General features: G+C 40.4%; 1 protein-coding gene and 1 pseudogene across 12 annotated transcripts in view; one reads left to right on the forward strand and one right to left on the reverse strand.

The window, feature by feature from the left end:
• The window catches only part of DCUN1D4 (defective in cullin neddylation 1 domain containing 4), a 74,354-nt gene that overhangs the window by 45,621 nt on the left and 9,492 nt on the right, over nt 1-19,241 (reverse strand). For 11 of the 12 annotated variants that reach the window (XR_010114109.1, XM_063611249.1, XM_063611257.1 and 8 more), the window contains 2 exons: nt 7,830-7,900; nt 7,628-7,667 (listed from right to left, as the gene is read on the reverse strand). Coding sequence is in view for 9 of the 12 variants with exons in the window: in XM_063611249.1 (XP_063467319.1) it covers nt 7,628-7,667; nt 7,830-7,900 (111 nt within the window). In the remaining 3 variants the exon portion in view is untranslated. Of the gene's footprint in view, nt 1-7,627; nt 7,668-7,829; nt 7,901-8,053; nt 8,135-19,241 lie in introns of those variants that run through there. The other variant, XM_063611256.1, reaches the window with a different exon arrangement.
• LOC129491044 (deoxyuridine 5'-triphosphate nucleotidohydrolase, mitochondrial-like) lies at nt 5,747-6,246 on the forward strand (annotated as a pseudogene).

A 19,241-nucleotide genomic window follows, 5' to 3' on the forward strand; every position in this document is an offset into this window, starting at 1 on the left:
AATGCTTTCTATTAAAAGTTTCACAAATACTTTTTCTTGTGTCTGTGGAAAACTTACTCATCTCTGAGACCCAAATCATCCCAGATTGGCAAGTGATTCTGTCATTTATTAAAATTTTTATCTCCTAACTAAGAGGCATGACTTTTTTTTTTTTAAATCTCTCCACTCTAATCATCAGTATAAGCAAGTGACAGTTAAGGGGTCATTTTTCACAAAGAAAGTGTGTCTATCCACCTGCCCCAACAGCCATCCTAGTTCAGGCACTGACTCACTGACTGTCACACAGCTGGCTCACAAGGAGGATGAGGCAAACTCAGATCCAGGAAAGGGAAGGGAATTGACTTAGGACCACACAGCACATTTGGTCAAGGCAGAGCCACCCTGGAACCCATTCAGGCTACCAAAAAAGCAACTTTTTAATGCTTAGGAAAACAACTTTACTTAAAATAGTAATTTGACAACATGAACTAAATCAACAAAACGCACAGAGAACACCCAATTCAAGTCTGTTTGCCCCAAACCTGCTCCCCCAATGGTTGCAGGGATCCCAACTAAGCAAGAGCAACAACTAGGATTTCTCAAGTGCACGTACAAAGGCACATACTGCTTTGCGGGGTCCTGTTTCTTTCACTTGTGCACACTCAGCAGCTAATACAGTATCTCATTACAGTAATAATAAGATACATCTATTACTGAGTCATACGGTAGACTCTCAGTAAATATTCGTTGAATAAATGCTCCTAAAACATGTATAAATCAGATTCTTCTAAAAAAAAAAAAAGTACATTTCCAGAGACTTAAAACACCTATGAGTAAATAAAACACCATCATTTCAGATTTTTTCCCCATTTGTCACTAAAACAAACAGTTAACTTTAAGTTTCTTGGCAGATAGGACTTTTTTAAAAGACATATTCAAGGAATGTTTGCTTCTTAAAATAACTCTGATTTTTTTATGATAAAAATACTTAAATATAAATAATTTCTACAAATTTGTATTTATTTGTATCATTAAATTTAGACTTCACCGACTTAGAACTTGTATGAGTTGTGTTACTTGACTTTACAAGTTTATCTTTAAACTACAAAAAAAATACGAATAACATAAACAAGAATGTTATGGAATATTTATCTGCTTCAGTAAATGAGCTATTTTAACCATTTTAAAGTACTTACTTAGGTACGAACATCTGGCATTAGAGGAAGAAGCAAGATATTAAGGCTGATGTTTTAGTGAATCTGAAATCAATCCTCCTATCATTAGAAGCTCTTTCTTCATGTTCTGGTGTTTACATGACACTTAGGAAAGCAATCAAAATTGTGGGCAATTTTTGCCCAAAGATTATTATTTAAGTTCAGGTCCATTTCTTTTAGGTTCAGTGTTTCAAGAGAACAAATTAAATATTTTTTAACTGACCCCATCTGATTTCAAATAAATCAGTCAATGAATACAGCTTTTCTTCCCACATTAATCAGAAATACTGGCAACATTTTTTCAACAGGTCTATCCTGGTATTTATGACAGAAAGTCCATTTTAAAGGGCAACTTGAGTTCACCTGGTTCAGACTAAAGGCCCTTTATCGTCTATCCAGCTTGCTATTTTCATAATAATTTAATTACGTAGCACATTATTCTTAACAAATAGTACCTAAGTATGTGCTTCACTTCCTTTGTTTTTTTAATTTTTCTGCTTTGTGGTCCTCAAGTAAAAAAGAGTACAAGAGGTTTACAAAATTACAGAATATTTTTTACTTCTCCAAACTTAATACAAATAGATGTGCCAATACAAAAATCTCACTGTCTCATGTTTCATTTTAGTGAGCTGACTGTATCATAGCCTTGTTTCACTTATTAACATTTTACAGAGCTCATTCTGCCACTTCAGTACTTTTTATATAGCTATTTCACTTCACTTTTCATTGAACAATGTCACAAAGATACAGTAATTTAAGTTGATAAATAGATTGCCTCTTAAGATATCTTACCAGTAGCTAATATTTTTATTTCATTTTCTTGAACAGATCATTGAACTGTGAAAGACAAATTTTTTCCTCTCTCTAAATACTTCCGACATCTATCATCATCATCCTTACTCATTTATTTTTTTATTTTTTTTATTTTTTGTCCTCTCTGATTGGTTTTTTTTTTTTTTCTTTTTTTTCTGAGATGGAGTCTCCCTCTGTAGCCTAGGCTGGAGTGCAGTGGCGTGAGCTCAGCCCACGGCAACCTCGGCCCCCTGGGTCCAGGTTCAAGCAATTCTCCTGCCTCAACCTCCCGAGTAGCTGAGATTATAGGCATGCACCACCATGCCCAGCTAATTTTTGTATTTTTAGTAGATACACGGTTTCACCATGTTGGCCAGGCTGGTCTTGAACTCCTGACCTCGTGATCCACCAGCCTCAGCCTCTCAAACTCCTGGGATTACAGGCGTGAGCCACCACACCCAGCCTGATTGGCTTTTTAAAATTCACTCCTATTTTGTGCTATTTCTCCAAGAGTAGCCACTAATTCATTCTCTCTTTTTCCTTTTGGTGGGAGGAAGACTGGGACACACAAAAGAAAGGCGTGAGAGGAGGCAGAGCAGGAAGATATCTGACCTCTGTGACTTAGGTTTGGCTCTTCCACACACAGTAGCATTGCCCAGACTACTGTTAGGCTGAGAGACTCAAAGAAGTACTACAATGACTCAACTATCTCAGATTTCTGAACATCACAGATTTTATGTTGCTCAGTTTTTAAAGTATACTCTGTTGGGTACAGGAATCACAAGGGATGCTGTAACCAGTTGGGAAATGTTAATGAAGTTGACTACTCCAAGAAATTACTAACACTAACTGACACTGACTGGGCACTTACAAGGTACCAGGCAATAAACCAGCATGTCATACTGACGGCAGCAGCAGCCCATCTGGAGCAATCAATGCCATGAGGTGGGCTGCAGTGGGGGAGGAGCAGCAGGGGCTGCACACTCCACGGAGCTGGGAACAGGCAGGAGCTCCACCCCATTCTAAGCTGTGGGGGCAGGAGTTTCGCCCTCCCAGGCACAGCTGCATTCGCCCAGCCACGGCTGCGGACCCAGGCATCCCTGCACTCTCAAGGACTGGGAAGGCCCCCTGCCCCCACAGCCTCAAAAGTGACTGCTCCCACTTCCTGGCATCTCCCCACTCCTGGTGCCTTGTCCAATATCAGAGTAAAGTTGAGGCTGAGCCCAAGCACTGTCATGACCTGACCAGGTGTGCACATGCTTGAGGCAACGCTGACACACAAGCCCCCTGCCACCTCAGCCCCCTTCAAACTTTGGGCACCAACAAGCATGAGGGGGAGACCGAGGGGGGGCTGAAAGCAGCTTGGCACAGACCTGCAGGTGCCCCTTGGCACAAACAACCTGAGCACCGTGGGCACCATGGATGGCAGGTTAATGGCATCAGGAAGCAGGCTTCTGGGCAGAAAGGGGTGGGTCCCCGGTAAATCCCCAACTTCAAGCCTGGAATGGCCTGAGGCCTGGAGGCTGGGCTGCCAGTTCCAGGGACTAGAGTGAGAACTTATGGTGCTTTTTCCAGGCCAGCTCATGGCCGCCCATGGACCAATCAGCACGTGCTTTCTCCCCTCTGAAGCCCATTAAAAACCTCAGAGTCTGCCAGACTCAGGCAGAGGACAGGACAACCTGCCTGCAGATAGGAGCTACTCACTCCAGGTCTCCTCTCCACTGAGGGCTGCATAGGATGTCGGGAGCACCCGCCTGCAGAAAAGAGCTACCCACTTTGGGTCAGCTGAGAACTGTTCTGCCACTCAATGAGGCTCCTCTACACCTTGCTCACCCTCCAGTTGTCTGCATACCTCATTCTTCCTGGATGCGGGACAAAAACTCAGGATCTGCCAAATGGCAGGACTAAAAGAGCTGTAACACAAACAGGGCTGAAACACATCCCTTGCCATTTGCCACATTGTGGGCGGTGAAGAGAGAAGAGCTGCAGCCCTCTGAGGAGCCCAGACCTATGGGCTCCTTGAGCCAGCGCTGTGACACCCTCTTTGGGGTTCTATGGTTCCTGGTGTCTCCAAGCTTCCGGGTGCCACCTTGTTCTCCTCATCCAGGTGCAGGTGCCCGCAGTGGAAGCCACATGCAGTACATCTGGTCCAGCTGCAGCCTCGCACAGAGCTGGTGCCTGTACTGGCGCCTGTGCTGGCACCTGGAGCTACCAGCCCCACTGCAGCAGCCAGCGTGCCTCGCTGTGTGCAGTGATTGGAGCGGGTGCTCGCTCACCCACACACTGCTCGCCGCTCCGTGCCTAACTCGCACTTGGCAGGTGTGGGATCCAGGCCGGTAGCGTGAGCTGAGTGCAGCCTGCCTGGCCAAGTGGGTGGAAGGAGCCCAGCAGACACAGGCAATACTCAGGCAAAAGGTGCCACCAGCCACAGAAGTTTCCGGTTGGCGAAGCAACACCCCAAGAATCCCATGAAAAGTACTCCCAGTATTGGACATATCCACTGTAACCAAGGCAAAAGTGGAGGCATGAGTCCAAGTATACTTTTGTTTAACTGAATTTCAGCTGCCACACTTTGGGTTAAATATTTACATGCAAAATTACTATAGTAACAATACTTATCTAATTCAAAAGTTCAGGACTATTAAAACTGGTCCAAAAGTTATATTCCTGCATTATTGGTGGTGGCTAAAAGTTAAACACATTAGCATAAGTGTACATAAATCAACAGGAGGCTGAAGAAACATATTATAAAATATCCATGGATTAGAAAATTACACGGCCATTAAAAAAGAAAGCAGATGCTTTATAAATGTGTTAATATGAAAAGATCTCGAGGATATTCTGAGTGAAAAAGCGGCAAATATAAATGTACACTTGTATTTAAGGAAAAAATACATCATCATCATCATCATCATCATCATCATCATTTGGTTAACAAACAGAAGAAACTTAAGTTACCTCTGGAAAGTCAAACGTGGACTACTAGTGGAGGATGGAAGCTAGGGGTGATAAACTGGGACAGAAATCTTTACTTTTTATTTTATATTTTTTCAATAATTCTTTCAAAACCATGCAAATATACTGCTTTTAAAGTTATTAAATAAATTGTTTTTGACTGTCCTTGAGTTGATCTATATTTACTGATATGGAAGGATCAGGTGAAGGGGCCCTTAGTACCCCTGAACTCCTAGACACTCCTAGCGCATTCTCTGCCTCCCTGTCTCACTCCTTTCCCTAGAAGAAGGAGTGCCTGATCTAATAAGCACTGAGAGACTGAACTGAGCAGAGAGCCCGAAATGAGCAGAGAGCCCAACCCCTCTGAACTCCCTTTCAGATGTGCCTGCCAGTGGAGCAAGCTGAAAGAGTATGAACACTTCCACTGTCATAGTGCAGGGTGTGAAGGGTCAGCAGGTATGCTGGCTTGTGCTTATCTAGTTGTGACAGTGATTCAGGTGAAATGCTTAAAGTCCTGTGCATTCTTGCTGCACATCTAAGTTGTGTTTTCCAAAAACACTGTTACTTCAGTCTCCATCTTACACCTAATTTTCAATTGATTCTGAACCAATTTAGAGGAGAAGGTAGGGACAGTCCTAAATCTCAACAGTCCCCAAAATGCACCATTAAATGTAAAAGAAAAACACACTATAACATGTACAGTATGATATCACCAATGCTAAATTAAAAACCACGACTATAAACATACATGTATGCATACAAATGTGAGAACGGATCCTGCACCCTCTCATTCCCTCCTTCGCTCACCTTCTCGTTCTGCCATGCCCTTCTCTAAAGAGATACCTGCCATTTCCCCCAGCAAGCTCTCTGGTCTGTGGAGGAGGTCAGCATGCAGCTCTGCCTTGCCCAGCTTTCCAAGCATACCACGGCCTGACCTGAGGGTCTGCACAGGCTGCAGGCTATGACCTGTACAGTGCCTAAGATGATACAATACCACCTATGGAGAAAGCTCTTGTGAACAGACATTTAGATAGCTCCTCCTTCCAGGTGTTGTGGAAGAGTAGCTCCACACTGGCTTGGCTGCAAAACACTTTATAGATGTAGGAGGTGGTATCATAAAGGAAGATTACAGAGGAAATGCTGGTGCTGTACTGTTTAATTTTGGCAAAGAAAAGTCTGAAGTCAAAAAAGGTGATTGAACTGCAGTTCATTTGTGAACAAATTCTTTATCCAGAAATAGAAGTTCGAAGCTTTGGATGACACTGAAAGAGGTTCAGGAGGTTTGGGATCCACTGGAAAGAATTAAAACTTCTGCTAAGAATAGAAAATGAGAAATCATACCTTTTTCTTAAAAATAAAGAGTTTTTGCTTTGAAAAAAAGTCTGAAAGAACCAATGTTAAACCATGTGCTGGCAGAAAGTGACAGCTGTCACTTTTCACTCTATTTAGTCATCTAAATAGATGTCTAAATAGCTGTCTAAAAGACGACTGTCACTTTTCACTCTATTTTCTTTTGTGCTATTCAAAATTCCCCAACAAGCACTGTTATGGCCTGAATGTTTGTGTCCCTCCATAATTTACATGCTGAAACCTAATCCCCAGTCTGCTGGTATTAAGAGGTAGAGTTGGGAGGCAATTAGGTCAGGAAGGTAGAGCCCTCATTAATGGAATTAGTGCCCTTATAAAAGAGGCCTGAGGGAGCTGCCTGCCCCTTCTGCCATGTTAAGATGCAGTGAGCAAGAGGCACCTTCAGTGAGGAACAGACCCTCACCAGACACAGGATCTGCTGGTGCCTTCACCTTAAACTTCCCAGTCTCCAGAACCATGAACAATCACATTCTATTGTTTATAGACTACCCAGTTTAAGGTATTTTTGTTATAGCAGCCCAGACTAAGACAAATTTCAATTCATCTATTACTATGGCCATTTTCAAAAACTTTAAAATGTGTTTTAATAATTTTTGCTGGGAATTTAGTAACTATAGATCAAATGCAAGTTTCTGGACTTTATGATTACTAACAGTTGAGAGAAGTGGTTCTCAAAGTGTGGTCTCCAGACCAGCTCCATAGCATCACATAGGAGCAAGCTCTGGGGCCCCACCCCAAGTCTACAGAACCAGAAACTCTGGGGTAGAACCTAACATCTGTACTTTAAACAAGGCCTTCCCACAGGTGATTATAATGCCAGCTAAACTCTGAGAACCACAGGGTTAGAGGATAACTTATACTAATCAAGCTTCAATTTTCTGATTCCTAAATCTTTAGTAACTATGAACACACACATACACACAAATGTGCATGCACACACACACATACACACCATATTAAATCATTTTTCAGCTCAATTTCTCAAATATTTGTGGACTACCTTTCAAACTGCATTACTGTAGCACCTTTTTAGTATAAATGAAAATACTGCAGTAGAGAAAAAAATGGTATCTTGAAACTATAAGAGAATCCGAGCCTTTTTAAAGGCATTAAAAAGTGCTTCCAGAAGAGATTTCCTACTGGGAAGAAGCTATAACATGGCTGCCTTCATTACTCCCTGAAAAACAACCTCAGCCAAGGAACAATTTGTTAATGGTGTACATTATGACAACACAGCGCATTGATAGCTAGTATTTCTCTTTCCTAATTTTATATTAAGAAGTTATTTAAAATTAAGTAGTGCCAGCATTTACAGATACCTGTTTGGTGATCGTCTTGGCCAATGTCTTCTGTTAGGTTCTGAAAGAAAGATGTTCGTTATTACCAAGAAATCACATACTGTTAGCATTTTCATAAACAACTGATATCCTAATATCTAGAATCTAAATTTTTATCAAATACACTTACACAAAATGACTACTTCAAACAGTTGGTAATTTTGTCTTTAAAAGAATGACTTACCAGCTTATTAAGGGTGTGGTAGATCTTATGAATATTTGCCAGTGTTGAGAGATGAGAGTTCAGCTGAAAATCTTGAAAAGAAAAATGAAAAATGTCAGCGTCATTTATTTCCAACACCGTAAAAAAACAAACTCAGAAAATAAACAAATGTTTTGATATAATTAAATACTATCTCAATTAATTTGACACTAAAGTTTTTTAAAAACATGCAATTAGTGACCTACCTCCTAGAAATAGTCTGACAATAAAGTTAAATTCCCAACCAAATGTTAAAGTTCATGAAATTTTCATGTGAATTCTAAGGTAAAACAAAAAGTACTTCAGTAGTTGAAAAATCCTGCCAGCAGTGAACTTGAACTTAATAGAAAGATAAGTCTCAAATGAAATGTTCACTTTCCCCTCTCTTCCCTAGAATTACTGGTACAATAAAGTAAGCTCATGGCAAGAAAATGATAGAAAAGCATCTCAACATTAGTATTTAGTTCTTCTTTTCCTTTTTTTTGAGACAGGATCTCACTATGTTGCCCAGGCTGAAGTGCAGTGGTGCAATCATGGTTCACTGCAGCCTCAGCCTCCCAGGCTCAAGTGATCTGCCTGAGCCTGCATGGTAGCTGGGACTACTAGTGTGCACCATCATGCGCAGCTAATTTTTCTTTCTTTTTTCTTGTAGAGACAGGGTCTTTCTATGTTTCCCAGGCTGGTCTTGAACTCCTGGGTTCAAGTGATCCTCCCGCCTCAGCCTCCCAAAATGTTGGGATTAAAGGTGTGGGCCACCACGCGCAGCCTCAACTTCAAGTAAAGTATGTTTGCATATATATTAGGCAATAAAAATGTAAGCTGAAAGTTTATTAATAATTTCATATATAAGCACCACTGGAAGTATTTTCATAAAATATCAGGATTTACATTAGTTCCTTCTTTCTTATGAAAGGTTAGTATGAAAATGACCATGAAATGATATTGTAACTCTCCAAGTTATACCATTCTGACAAAAAGAAAGAAAGAAAAAAGCTCCCTTTACTGAAACATTTTATTTAGGACACGTTTCAGATCCAAAGAACAGATCCAAAGAGCAGGTGCTACAATATCAGGTGTCTGTGCTTGGGCTGGATCCTCTGGGCTGCTACTCTGAACCCTGAAAGCAAGCTGGCCTCCCTGTTCACAGTTAGAGAGCTTTACTTTCTCTTCTAAAGCTTGTTGGGCATCCAGTTCTGAGTAGGTCTGCAGGGCAGAGGGGCTGGCAGAAGCACAGCCCCTAACATTCACATGCAGTGTCAGGAACAGCAGGCCATACCTGTATACATACATGTGCATGTGCACTGTTCACAGTCATAGCCATCTAGAATGGTCCCCAAAACCAGCGTTTTGTGCTGAGAGACAGCCAGAGCAGGGCCTCAAGCTCTAAATGGCCCTCCAATATAGACATGCTTGAATTGCTTAGCATCCGAATAGCCTAGCCATGCTTAAGGTAAATGATGACATAATGTGGCTCAGAATCTGGATTCTTCATCTAAATACGACTGCACAGAGGTTTAGAAAAGTATGTGTATTATATACTTATTTATTTACATTTATATTTATTAAACGTGAACAGGGGTAGAAGCTAGAAGCAACAGCCCTCTCGCCACCAAGAGGCCTCTCAGGACCAGCAAGAGGTGCTGAGGAGCTTGAACATCCAACTCTTGCACCTCCACCCCATCTACTACCAAGCCATAGCCCCCTTTTTGTACTCTCTCAGCTTAAATATAGGAAGACAAATGATACATTCCATTATCACCTTAAAATATGAAGTTAAACTCTTGGGCCCCCAAAAAAACAAAAAGCAAAAACTGAGAAAACTTTAGGCTCTAGATTCTCTTTTCACTGAGGGTAAGGGAGGGGAGAGAAAAAAGGGCTTGCCAAAAGCCATTCCAGTAATGAGGTCTCTTCTAACTCTCCAGGCTATGCCTTTGTCATTTCACCACCCTGCTGTTAATTAAACTCCCAAAATTCCCATAAGAGAATCTACATAAACCAAAACTGTTATATCTTTCTCCCTCCTTTATATAAATATGGAAGAAGTAGAAAAGACAAGAAACACAAGTTATCCTCAATCTAGAATTCCAGGACTTTCGTGAGCTGGGCCCAACTCATACTCCAAACATCTTTCACCACCTCACTCCACAAAAACCCTTCCTTCCAACCCCACATTCTGCCCACTGCCCTTCCTATACCCAACAGAATTCAAATGTGTGCACACACTCGCACACACACACACAACCATTCTATTCCTGTCAAAAATCCACTTTGCTTCACAACCTGACTCTGGAGTCTAACAGCTGGTTCAAATCTCAGGTCTACCAGTTTATTTAACCTAACTCCCAATTTTCTCATCTGTAAAGTGAGGATAAAAAAATTCTCCTTCATAATGTTGTTGTATGGTTGAAAATATTTATCAGACACCTATTACAATGCCTAGGTATGTCAGGTACCCATTACAATACCTGGAACATAGTAAGTGCTCAATAAAAGACATCAATTCCGACTATATTTACTTATACCATTCTCCATACCACGCAGCTGTCTAAAATAGTCTCTAACTTTTCCTAGGTCCAATTCTCGCCTTACATCAATGATCCCAAGGTCAGAGCTTCCTCTGTAATTGAGGCAGGTGGCCTGGTACATCTTTTAGCCTATGATGGTGAAATAGTTTGGATATGTCCCCACCTAAGTCTTATGTTGAATTGTAATTCTCAATGCCGGAGGTGGGGCCTGGTGAGAGGTGCTTGGATCATGGGGGCGGATCCCTCATGGCTTAGTGCTGTCTTTGAGACAGTGAGTGAGTTCTTATGGGGTTCAGTCATTTAAAAGTATGTGGCATCTCCTCTCACCCTTTCTCTCTCTCTCTCCTGCTTCCTCCACGATTGTAAGCCTCTCTAGAAGCGAAGCAGATGCCAGCACCATACTTCCTGTAAAGCCTGCAGAACCCGGAGTCAATTAAACCTCTTTTCTTTTATAAATTACCCAGTCTCAGGTATTTCTTTATAGTAATGGAAGAATGGCACTGCTACTCATATACCAGCAACTGATGTTCATAATGTTGACTGCAGATAATCACAACACACAGGAACAAAAATGCAGATATTATGTTTAAAATCAGGTTCCACGTATGAAGTTTTACTTTACTAAAGGCAACAAGAGTAAACAGGTTCATTTCACAAATACACAATATATGTCAGCAATTATCCATTTCTATATCCAATCTCTATTGCTACCACATCATCATCACTTCAACCAAAAAAAGAAAAAAGCAAAAGGAAGAAGTGAAATCAGTAACATGGATAATTTTTCTTTCGTCTCATCAACGTAAGGAGAAGTTAAGACAAATTCGGGAGAAAAAAAGACAAAAATGTCACTAAAAGATAGATTCACAAAGGTTAACACACACTGGATTTACAGTTCATCTGTTCAGTGCTCATGGCAAGTAATAGCCCTTGAAATCTACAGTAGATTTCACCTCCTTAAGGCATAGATGTTAAGGGTAAAGATCAAATGCTTTACTGAGAACGTATTCTGGAAAGCACTGATTGATAAAAATCTCCTTCTGCTCATATTTCAATTCCAAAGGATAAATGCTAGGTTTTGACTGCATTCCATGATCAAACGGCTCTCCAAAGTAAAGCAGTGCTGAGTCTGACTCTCCTGTGTGACATGGCAACTCTATATGTATTAAAACCAGCAATCAGCTCTACAAAGGCACAGCCTGCTTGATAAATAGCTTGCCTACATTATCTTCTGGATTTTCTTAAAACTACCAGCAACTGCTGATTGAGCATAAACTTGTCTGGTTTTTTTTTTTTTTTTGCTTGTTTTTTTTTTTTTCTTTTTTTTTTTTTTTTTTTTTTTTTATACTTTAGGGTTTTAGGGTACATGTGCACAATGTGCAGGTTTGTTATATATGTATCCATGTGCCATGTTGATTTCCTGCACCCATTAACTCGTCATTTAGCATTAGGTGTATCTCCTAATGCTGTCCCACCCCCCTCCCCCCACCCCACAACAGTCCCCGGAGTGTGATGTTCCCCTTCCTGTGTCCATGAGTTCTCATTGTTCAATTCCCACCTATGAGTGAGAACATGCGGTGTTTGGTTTTTTGTCCTTGCGATAGTTTACTGAGAATGATGTTTTCCAGTTTCATCCATGTCCCTACAAAGGACACGAACTCATCATTTTTTATGGCTGCATAGTATTCCATGGCGTATATGTGCCACATTTTCTTAATCCAGTCTATCGTTTTTGCTTGTTTTAACTACCATTTGCTGTGACCTACACAAAAGAAAAAAAAAACGAATGCCACTGAGGGTGTCAAAGTCCATTCCCCCAAACTACTATAGGTAAGAGAACTCCACAATATAGGCAGAGACATAAACATTAATAAAACAATTATTCGTAAGTTCAGACAATGACTGTCAATCAAAAGAAACAAAAATTAACAGTCTTAATAGTTTACTCTCATAAGAGGGTTAGAAACAGAATTTAAATACATAAAAAGGAAAAACTTCCCTTTATACCATAAATAGTCACTTGCAAAATATAACTGGGACAAGATCGCAATTATAATGGCAACAAAAAGCAAGAATACATATAGGAATAAACTCCAATATGTACGATTTTATTGTTCAGAATGAACAATTAAAGTTTACTGAAAGATATACACGTAGAGAGATATTTCTAGAATAGAAAGACCCAACGTTGTAAAGCAATCACTTCTCCCTTCACTAAACCACAAATTGATGCAATCAAAATTCCTATTCTGCTGGCTCCCCAGTTCTCCACCTAAAAAGCGGTGGGGAAAAGAAGGAAGTCAGGCAAGCCTGGCAGATTTATTCTAAAGTTCATCTGGAGAAATAAACATGTTAGGCCTGCCAAGAAATTGTTGAAAAAGAATGAGGATGAACTTGCCCTATCAGGTATCAATACACAGTATAAAGCAGAGCCTGGTAAACTCTGTGTGAAGGGCCAGATTGTAAATATTTCTGGATTTCTGGCCCATACAGTCTCTGTTGCAACTATACTGCCATAGTAGCTCAAAAGCAGCCATAAACAATACATAAGTATGGCTGCTTTCCAATAAAGCTTTATTTATAAAAACCAGGTGGTAGGGCTGGATTTGGCCCATGGGCCATTGTTTGCCAAGAGCTGGTATAAAGGTACAGTAATTAAAATGTTATGCTATGTGTGCAAGAAGAAAAATCAGTGACAGAGAGCTGATAAACATATATGTATAAATACAAATACATAACATACAATCAAATGGCATTTCAAACTCAATGGAGAAGACATAATAATTCAGTGAACAGAGGGGCAACTGATTAGCATGCAGAACAAATTAAAATTAATTCCACCTCACCCAACAGTTACAGATGGAAGGGGAAGCTGTTCAAAGCAAAAGAAAACTTATTATGGGCTCAGGGCCTTGTACACTCTGCATCTACTAATCTCTCCAATCTCATCTTCTACCCGTCTTCCCCTTGTTCATTCTACTCAGCCACACTGAGCTTCCTACTGTTCCATTAACACTCCAAGAACACTCCCACCTCAGGGCCTTTGCATGTGCTGTTCTCCTTACCTTGAGCCCTCTTCCCTCTAATAATAACATGGTTGCTCTCATACTTCATCAGGTTTCCATTTTAATATCACCTTTGATGGATATGTTAATTAGCCTGATTTGATCACTCCACAATCATGCATGTATCAAAACATCACATTGCACTCCATAAATATATACAATTATTTGTCAATTGAGGATAAAATTCTGAAAAATCACCTCCTTACATAACCTTGCCAGACCAACAGAGCCCCGTCTTCACTCTATCATCTTACCATGCATTGCTTTTCTTTACAGCATTAATACCATCCAACATTATATATTTGTCATCATACTCTCCCATTAGAATGTAAGCTCCACAAGGGCCAAGACTTAAAACTTGCCCATTGCTGTATCCCATAATATTAATACCTAGAACAGTACCTGACACATATTAGGTGCTCAATAAATATTCAACAAATGAATAAATGCAGATACAAAGGCACCAAAGGCTTAAATTCAATACATTCAGGGCACTTCAAGTGATCTTCAAATGTGAGAAGTGTCATGGTAAGAGGAGACTGAACAGGAAAGCAAAGATCAGAAAATGAAGAACTTGTGAATCCTGCTTGAGCATTTAGATTTAATCTCCTAAGGATCTGTACTTCAAACAGGGACACCAGAGACCATGCAAACGTAATGACAGGAATGGCACATTCCAGCAGCATCAATTCTAATCAGCAATAATATGACAGTCTTACATGAAAACAAACATAATCGTCACATCAAGCTGTGCTCCCAGGACCCTGAAACAACTTATTTCACCAAACTCTGTACAGGAAAACATTGGCGGGAAGTCTGAGGAGCACACCTGTGAGAGTCTTGGTGCCATGGAGGTGTTCTGATCAGGAGAGTTATTTAAAAAGATCACTCTAGGACAAGTGTGCAGCAAGGATGATGGGTGATCTGAATTTAGAGTGGCCATTTATGGAGATGACTAGAAGTGACTGAGGTGGGAAAGCATTAGGGCCGTAAGTTAGACACTGGCTGTAAAAGTGGAGAGGAGAGATTCTGAGTACACTGGAGTTGCAGAAAATAGACATTTAGCTCACACAAATTCAACTCTTCTCATTTGGTCAAAAAAATAAAAAGAAGCAAGATGAAAAGAAATTTCAGTTGTCTCACTAACTGCCCACCCCCCCCCTTCTACTTAATGAGCACGAGACATGACACATGAATAGTCACTCCATTGGTCTCAGTTTCCACATACCAATCAGATTTTGTGCGTCTCACAATATGGTATGAGTGGAGTATTTAAAGTGATGTATTTTCATAAAACATGGTCCCTAAACTGAAGTTGAAGCCGAGGCCAGATGCTTCAACTGGTGCTCAAATAAACAGCCAGAGATCTATTCCAATGCTGGAGGAAGGAATGGGCTGTGCTGGATTCTTCTGAGACAGCTTCCAAAGGGGAATCTTCTGCAAGTGTTTCCAATGGTATTTTTAACACGAATGATCTTCACCTTACATAGGGACTTTAGAACCAACCTCTATATAAAATGTGATTGCAGTGTAAGGAAAAACAGGATTGCACGTGAGAGATGAGAGTGAGTGAGGCACTCAATGGTTCACGTTCTTCTGTCCAATTCTCATTTCATTAGCTTGAGCGGAGTCAGAGAGCTAGCTATGGCCAAGCTGGGCAAAACTCTATCTTCTAACTCCCAATCCAAGGCTACTTCTTCCATTTTCAATTATTTCCAATAAAAGCAAAAATATCAATCTATCTTTATACTCTGTAATAGGAAAAAAGCAGCAGCATTTCCTAACCAAAGCTGTCAATAAGCAAGCACACACTTAAAGTAATTTAATATTAAAGAAAAAAATTTTAAAACTGGCTGAATCTGAAACAATTCACCATTTTTCCCCCAGGGAAATAATGGTACAGAAAAGATTTAACACCAGTGTTAACTTTCTATTTTTAAGCACAATTCACTCTTCTGGTCACTAAAGCATCATCAAAGTTTTTTATTATTAAACTACAGCTGAACAATTCTCTCAGGTATAAAAGTTTTAAACAGTATTATGCTCTTAATAAATGCTTTTCGATGACGATGAAAATGATGAAATAAACCTATAAAGGCGGCAGAAGGAAAGGGTAAAATAGTGACCATGTTACTGCCAAAAAAGCAAAACAAAATTGGACAAAATTAAAGGTTACCATCTAACCTTGGCACTCATCTAAATGTCTCTGGAACAGAACAAGAACACGATTGAGGTACAGGGATCTGCCTCTCTAACTGGGATTCACCAGGGAATGCTTAAGGGTGTTTCAAGCCATGGGTCACATGGCTCAGCCTCCTGAAAAGTCAATTTTACTACGTGATATTGGAAAAGAAAACAAGAATTGTTAAAGCCAAGGCTGCACTGTGGTTGGGAGCCACTGTTTAGATTTGCCTTGTTTCCTTCCTTCTAGAAACACATGCCCTCTTTCCCATGGGTTTCAGATAGACTAGGGATGAGAATGTCAACGATGTGGAGCAGAGACCCATTCCGACCCACAAAGGATGCATAACAACCTTTTACTTGAATCACTGAGATGTTGTATTTGCTACTGCAGCATAAAAGAAAAAAAATTCTAGTCCTCACAAGGCTCTACAGGATCTGACCTAAGTCATCCCATTCCATTATCCTTGCCTACTCCATTCTAGCCACACAATTCGTGAATATTCAAGTGAATTCTTACCTCAAGGTCTTTGCATTTACTGTGCCCCTCAGCCTCCATGACCCTTGACGTTTACAGGCCCAACAGCTATCTTTCCTGAAATATCTATTTAAATGTCACCTCATCAGAGATGTCTCATCTAACTTCTTTATGCAAAACAGTACCTCCATCTCCCAGTGGATTTAGATTTTTTTCATAGCGCTTACCACTTCCTGATATTAACAGCTTTGTTGAAATATAATTCACATAGCATGCAATTCACTCATTATCGTGTAAAATTCAATGGTTTCAGTATATTCAGAGCTGTGCAAACATCACCACAATCCAATAATAAAATATTTTTTATTAGCAGTCATTCCCCGTTTCTCCCTTCACCCCTCTTCAGCCCTAGGCAACCACTAATCTACTTTCTGTCTCTATAGATTTGCCTATTCTAGACATTTTATATCAGTGGAGTCATACAACAGGAGGTCTTTCACGATCCTGACATTATGTTAAATATTTATTTATGTCTTTGTCACTCTTCCTAGAGCCCAAGTTCCATGAGGATAGGGACTTCCTTTTGCTTTATTCACTACTCTATCCCAGTATCTTTTGGAGTATCCCTTATCAGAAATGCTTGGGACCAGAGCATTTCAGATTTCAGATTTCTTCAGGTTTTGTTGTTTGTATTATACTCACCAGTTGAGCATTCCTAATCCAAAAATCTGAAATGCTACAATGAACATTTCCTCTAAGTGTCATGTCAGCACTCAAAAAGTTTCAGATTTTGGAGCATTTTGGGTTTCAGATTTTCAGATAAAGGACATTCGACCTGTACCTACAACAGCACAAACCTAGCACAAGGCAGGTACCAATAAATAGGAGAATAAATGCTTTAAAAATAGTTACTAAATTTAGCAACATGGAGGTTACTCCATGACCTCAAAGACTGCAATGACAGAACTGAGACCAGAACAAAGTGGGCTGAGGATCGTATGAGTGATGAAGAAATACAGACTATGTCAAGCAAAGACAACTTGTTCAGTAAGTTGGCTATAAAGGGGAGACTAGAAATGCATGTGGGTTTGAAGGAGTGCTAAGTTTGGGTTTTACAATGGCAGGACTTGAGCATGCTTAAAATGCTGCTATTAGTTTTGCTTAGTATCTTAGAGGGTTACAGTAGCCAGAATGTGAAGAGGCAGGTCAGATCACAGGTCAGTGAAGATCTAATATGCACTCAAAGATCACAGTACATATGTTTTTAAAAAGTACAAAATGCAATTTTAAGTAAAAAAGATCCCCTTAAAAATGAGGTACATCTCAAATAACCTGAAATATAAAATGTACCATAAAGTAAAATCTATGTCAAAACCATAAAAAAGTAGTGTTTTAAATGATTTACAATACCAATTTACAACTCTGTATACTAACTGATAGTCACTAGCTATATGACATGGCACAGGTCTCAGTTTCATTTGTAAAAACAAATACATTCACATTTGTGGCTAAATTATTAAAACACAAAGATCTGAAATGTTTTCTATACTGTAAATCTAGGAAAAACCAAAACCTAGGTTTATGGGCTACATGTCCTTCATGGCTACAAGTGGGAATTTCTTTTTCTACAAAATGGATAATCACAGTGCCTGTCTCATAAGGATATCGTGAGCATTAAATGAGTTAATGCTGCACTGTGCTTCAAACAGTGCATGGAAAAGGGGAAGCACTACCAAGAGTTGACTATTATGTCATAGGCGAGTAGGAAGGGTCTGCATGACCTGCCCAGTGCAGTGCCTATGGGGGAGCTGCTGTATCTTTTGAGCCCCATCTCCACAGCCCAAAATAAACCCAGCTTCCTAATTAAGCTATTAATATTTAAATGAAACCACTGGCTACTCAGTGGAATCACCTAAGAAGACTGAAAAACAGCAAATACCAGGGCCCCAATCCAGATCAATTAAATAAAAATGGGTGTGGGGCGCCATGTGTTTCTCAAGCAGCCCAGGTGATTCTAACATGCAACCAGAGAAGGAGATTCTATCCTCGACTCTCAACTCAATCCCTGGCCTGCTAGTAGCCAATCCACTCCTGGAACAACCTCAGCACTGCTAGACAGGAATCTACCTCATTCACCATACCCTATCAGCACACAATGAAAAGGCCAAGGTCCAGGAGAAAGATTGCAGAGCTGAAAAGCAGGGTAAAAACCAAAAGAATTGAAAGTAGCAGGTGAGGAAGGTGTTAACTAACTTCATTCTTCTCATCAATAAATATTCGCTATTTACAAGGCACAAAAGCCAAAAGCCAAGGGAGAAAACTGATAAGGGAACAGGTCATTCAAAGTGATTCAGCATTTTCACTGAACACAGATCTAAAGTTAAAGCTATCCAAGCATATTGCTGCTGGCTTTTTCTTCCTCTTGCAGGACTCAAAAAAGGGGCTGGGAGAAGAAACCACCCGCCCAAGGGAGGCAGCATCCATCCATCGCCCACCACACTGCCTGTGCCTGCTGGTGCTATCCCAAGGGACTCAGTCACTTCAGGACACCCGGTCTGGCTGCACTCCCAATGTGACATGGTACAAAGGGCCCTAGCTTCATTCTCCTCACCCCACCTACCCACTGAAGACGAGCACAAATAATCTGTGCTACCCACTGAAGAACACAGAATCACTGGGTGGTTCAGTGTAAAAATCCTTTCATCTCACTAATGTTAAATGAGCCCAGATTTTGGTTAAAGAATGTCAATGAGCTCTGATAACATAAAGCCCTGGGTTGGAGTCAGAGCTCCAACTGAGTCCTAACTGAGTGACCCTGCACATGCTTCCAAACTTCACTGTGCCCGTGTCCTCAGCCATAAAGCCGAAATAACAGAACCCTCTTTGCGAGGCTACTGTGGGGATTATTAAATGCGATGGTGCATGTCAAGCACTTAGCACAGTGCTGGTCCATATTATGTGCCAATCAGCGTTAATTGTTTTCATCCCTATTATTATTAGAACGTAGAAGACACTGAGACAGACTGAACCTAGAACTACAAAAAGACAGGGCAGAAGAGATCACAAAGTGATGGTGTTTAAAACTACTAATTCACTAGCTATTGGACTTAAATGTACAACTATCCCCTTTCCTGTTTAATTAATA

The sequence above is a fragment of the Symphalangus syndactylus genome, chromosome 10, assembly GCF_028878055.3.
Source record: "Symphalangus syndactylus isolate Jambi chromosome 10, NHGRI_mSymSyn1-v2.1_pri, whole genome shotgun sequence".
In the NCBI taxonomy this organism is placed as follows: Eukaryota; Metazoa; Chordata; class Mammalia; order Primates; family Hylobatidae; genus Symphalangus; species Symphalangus syndactylus.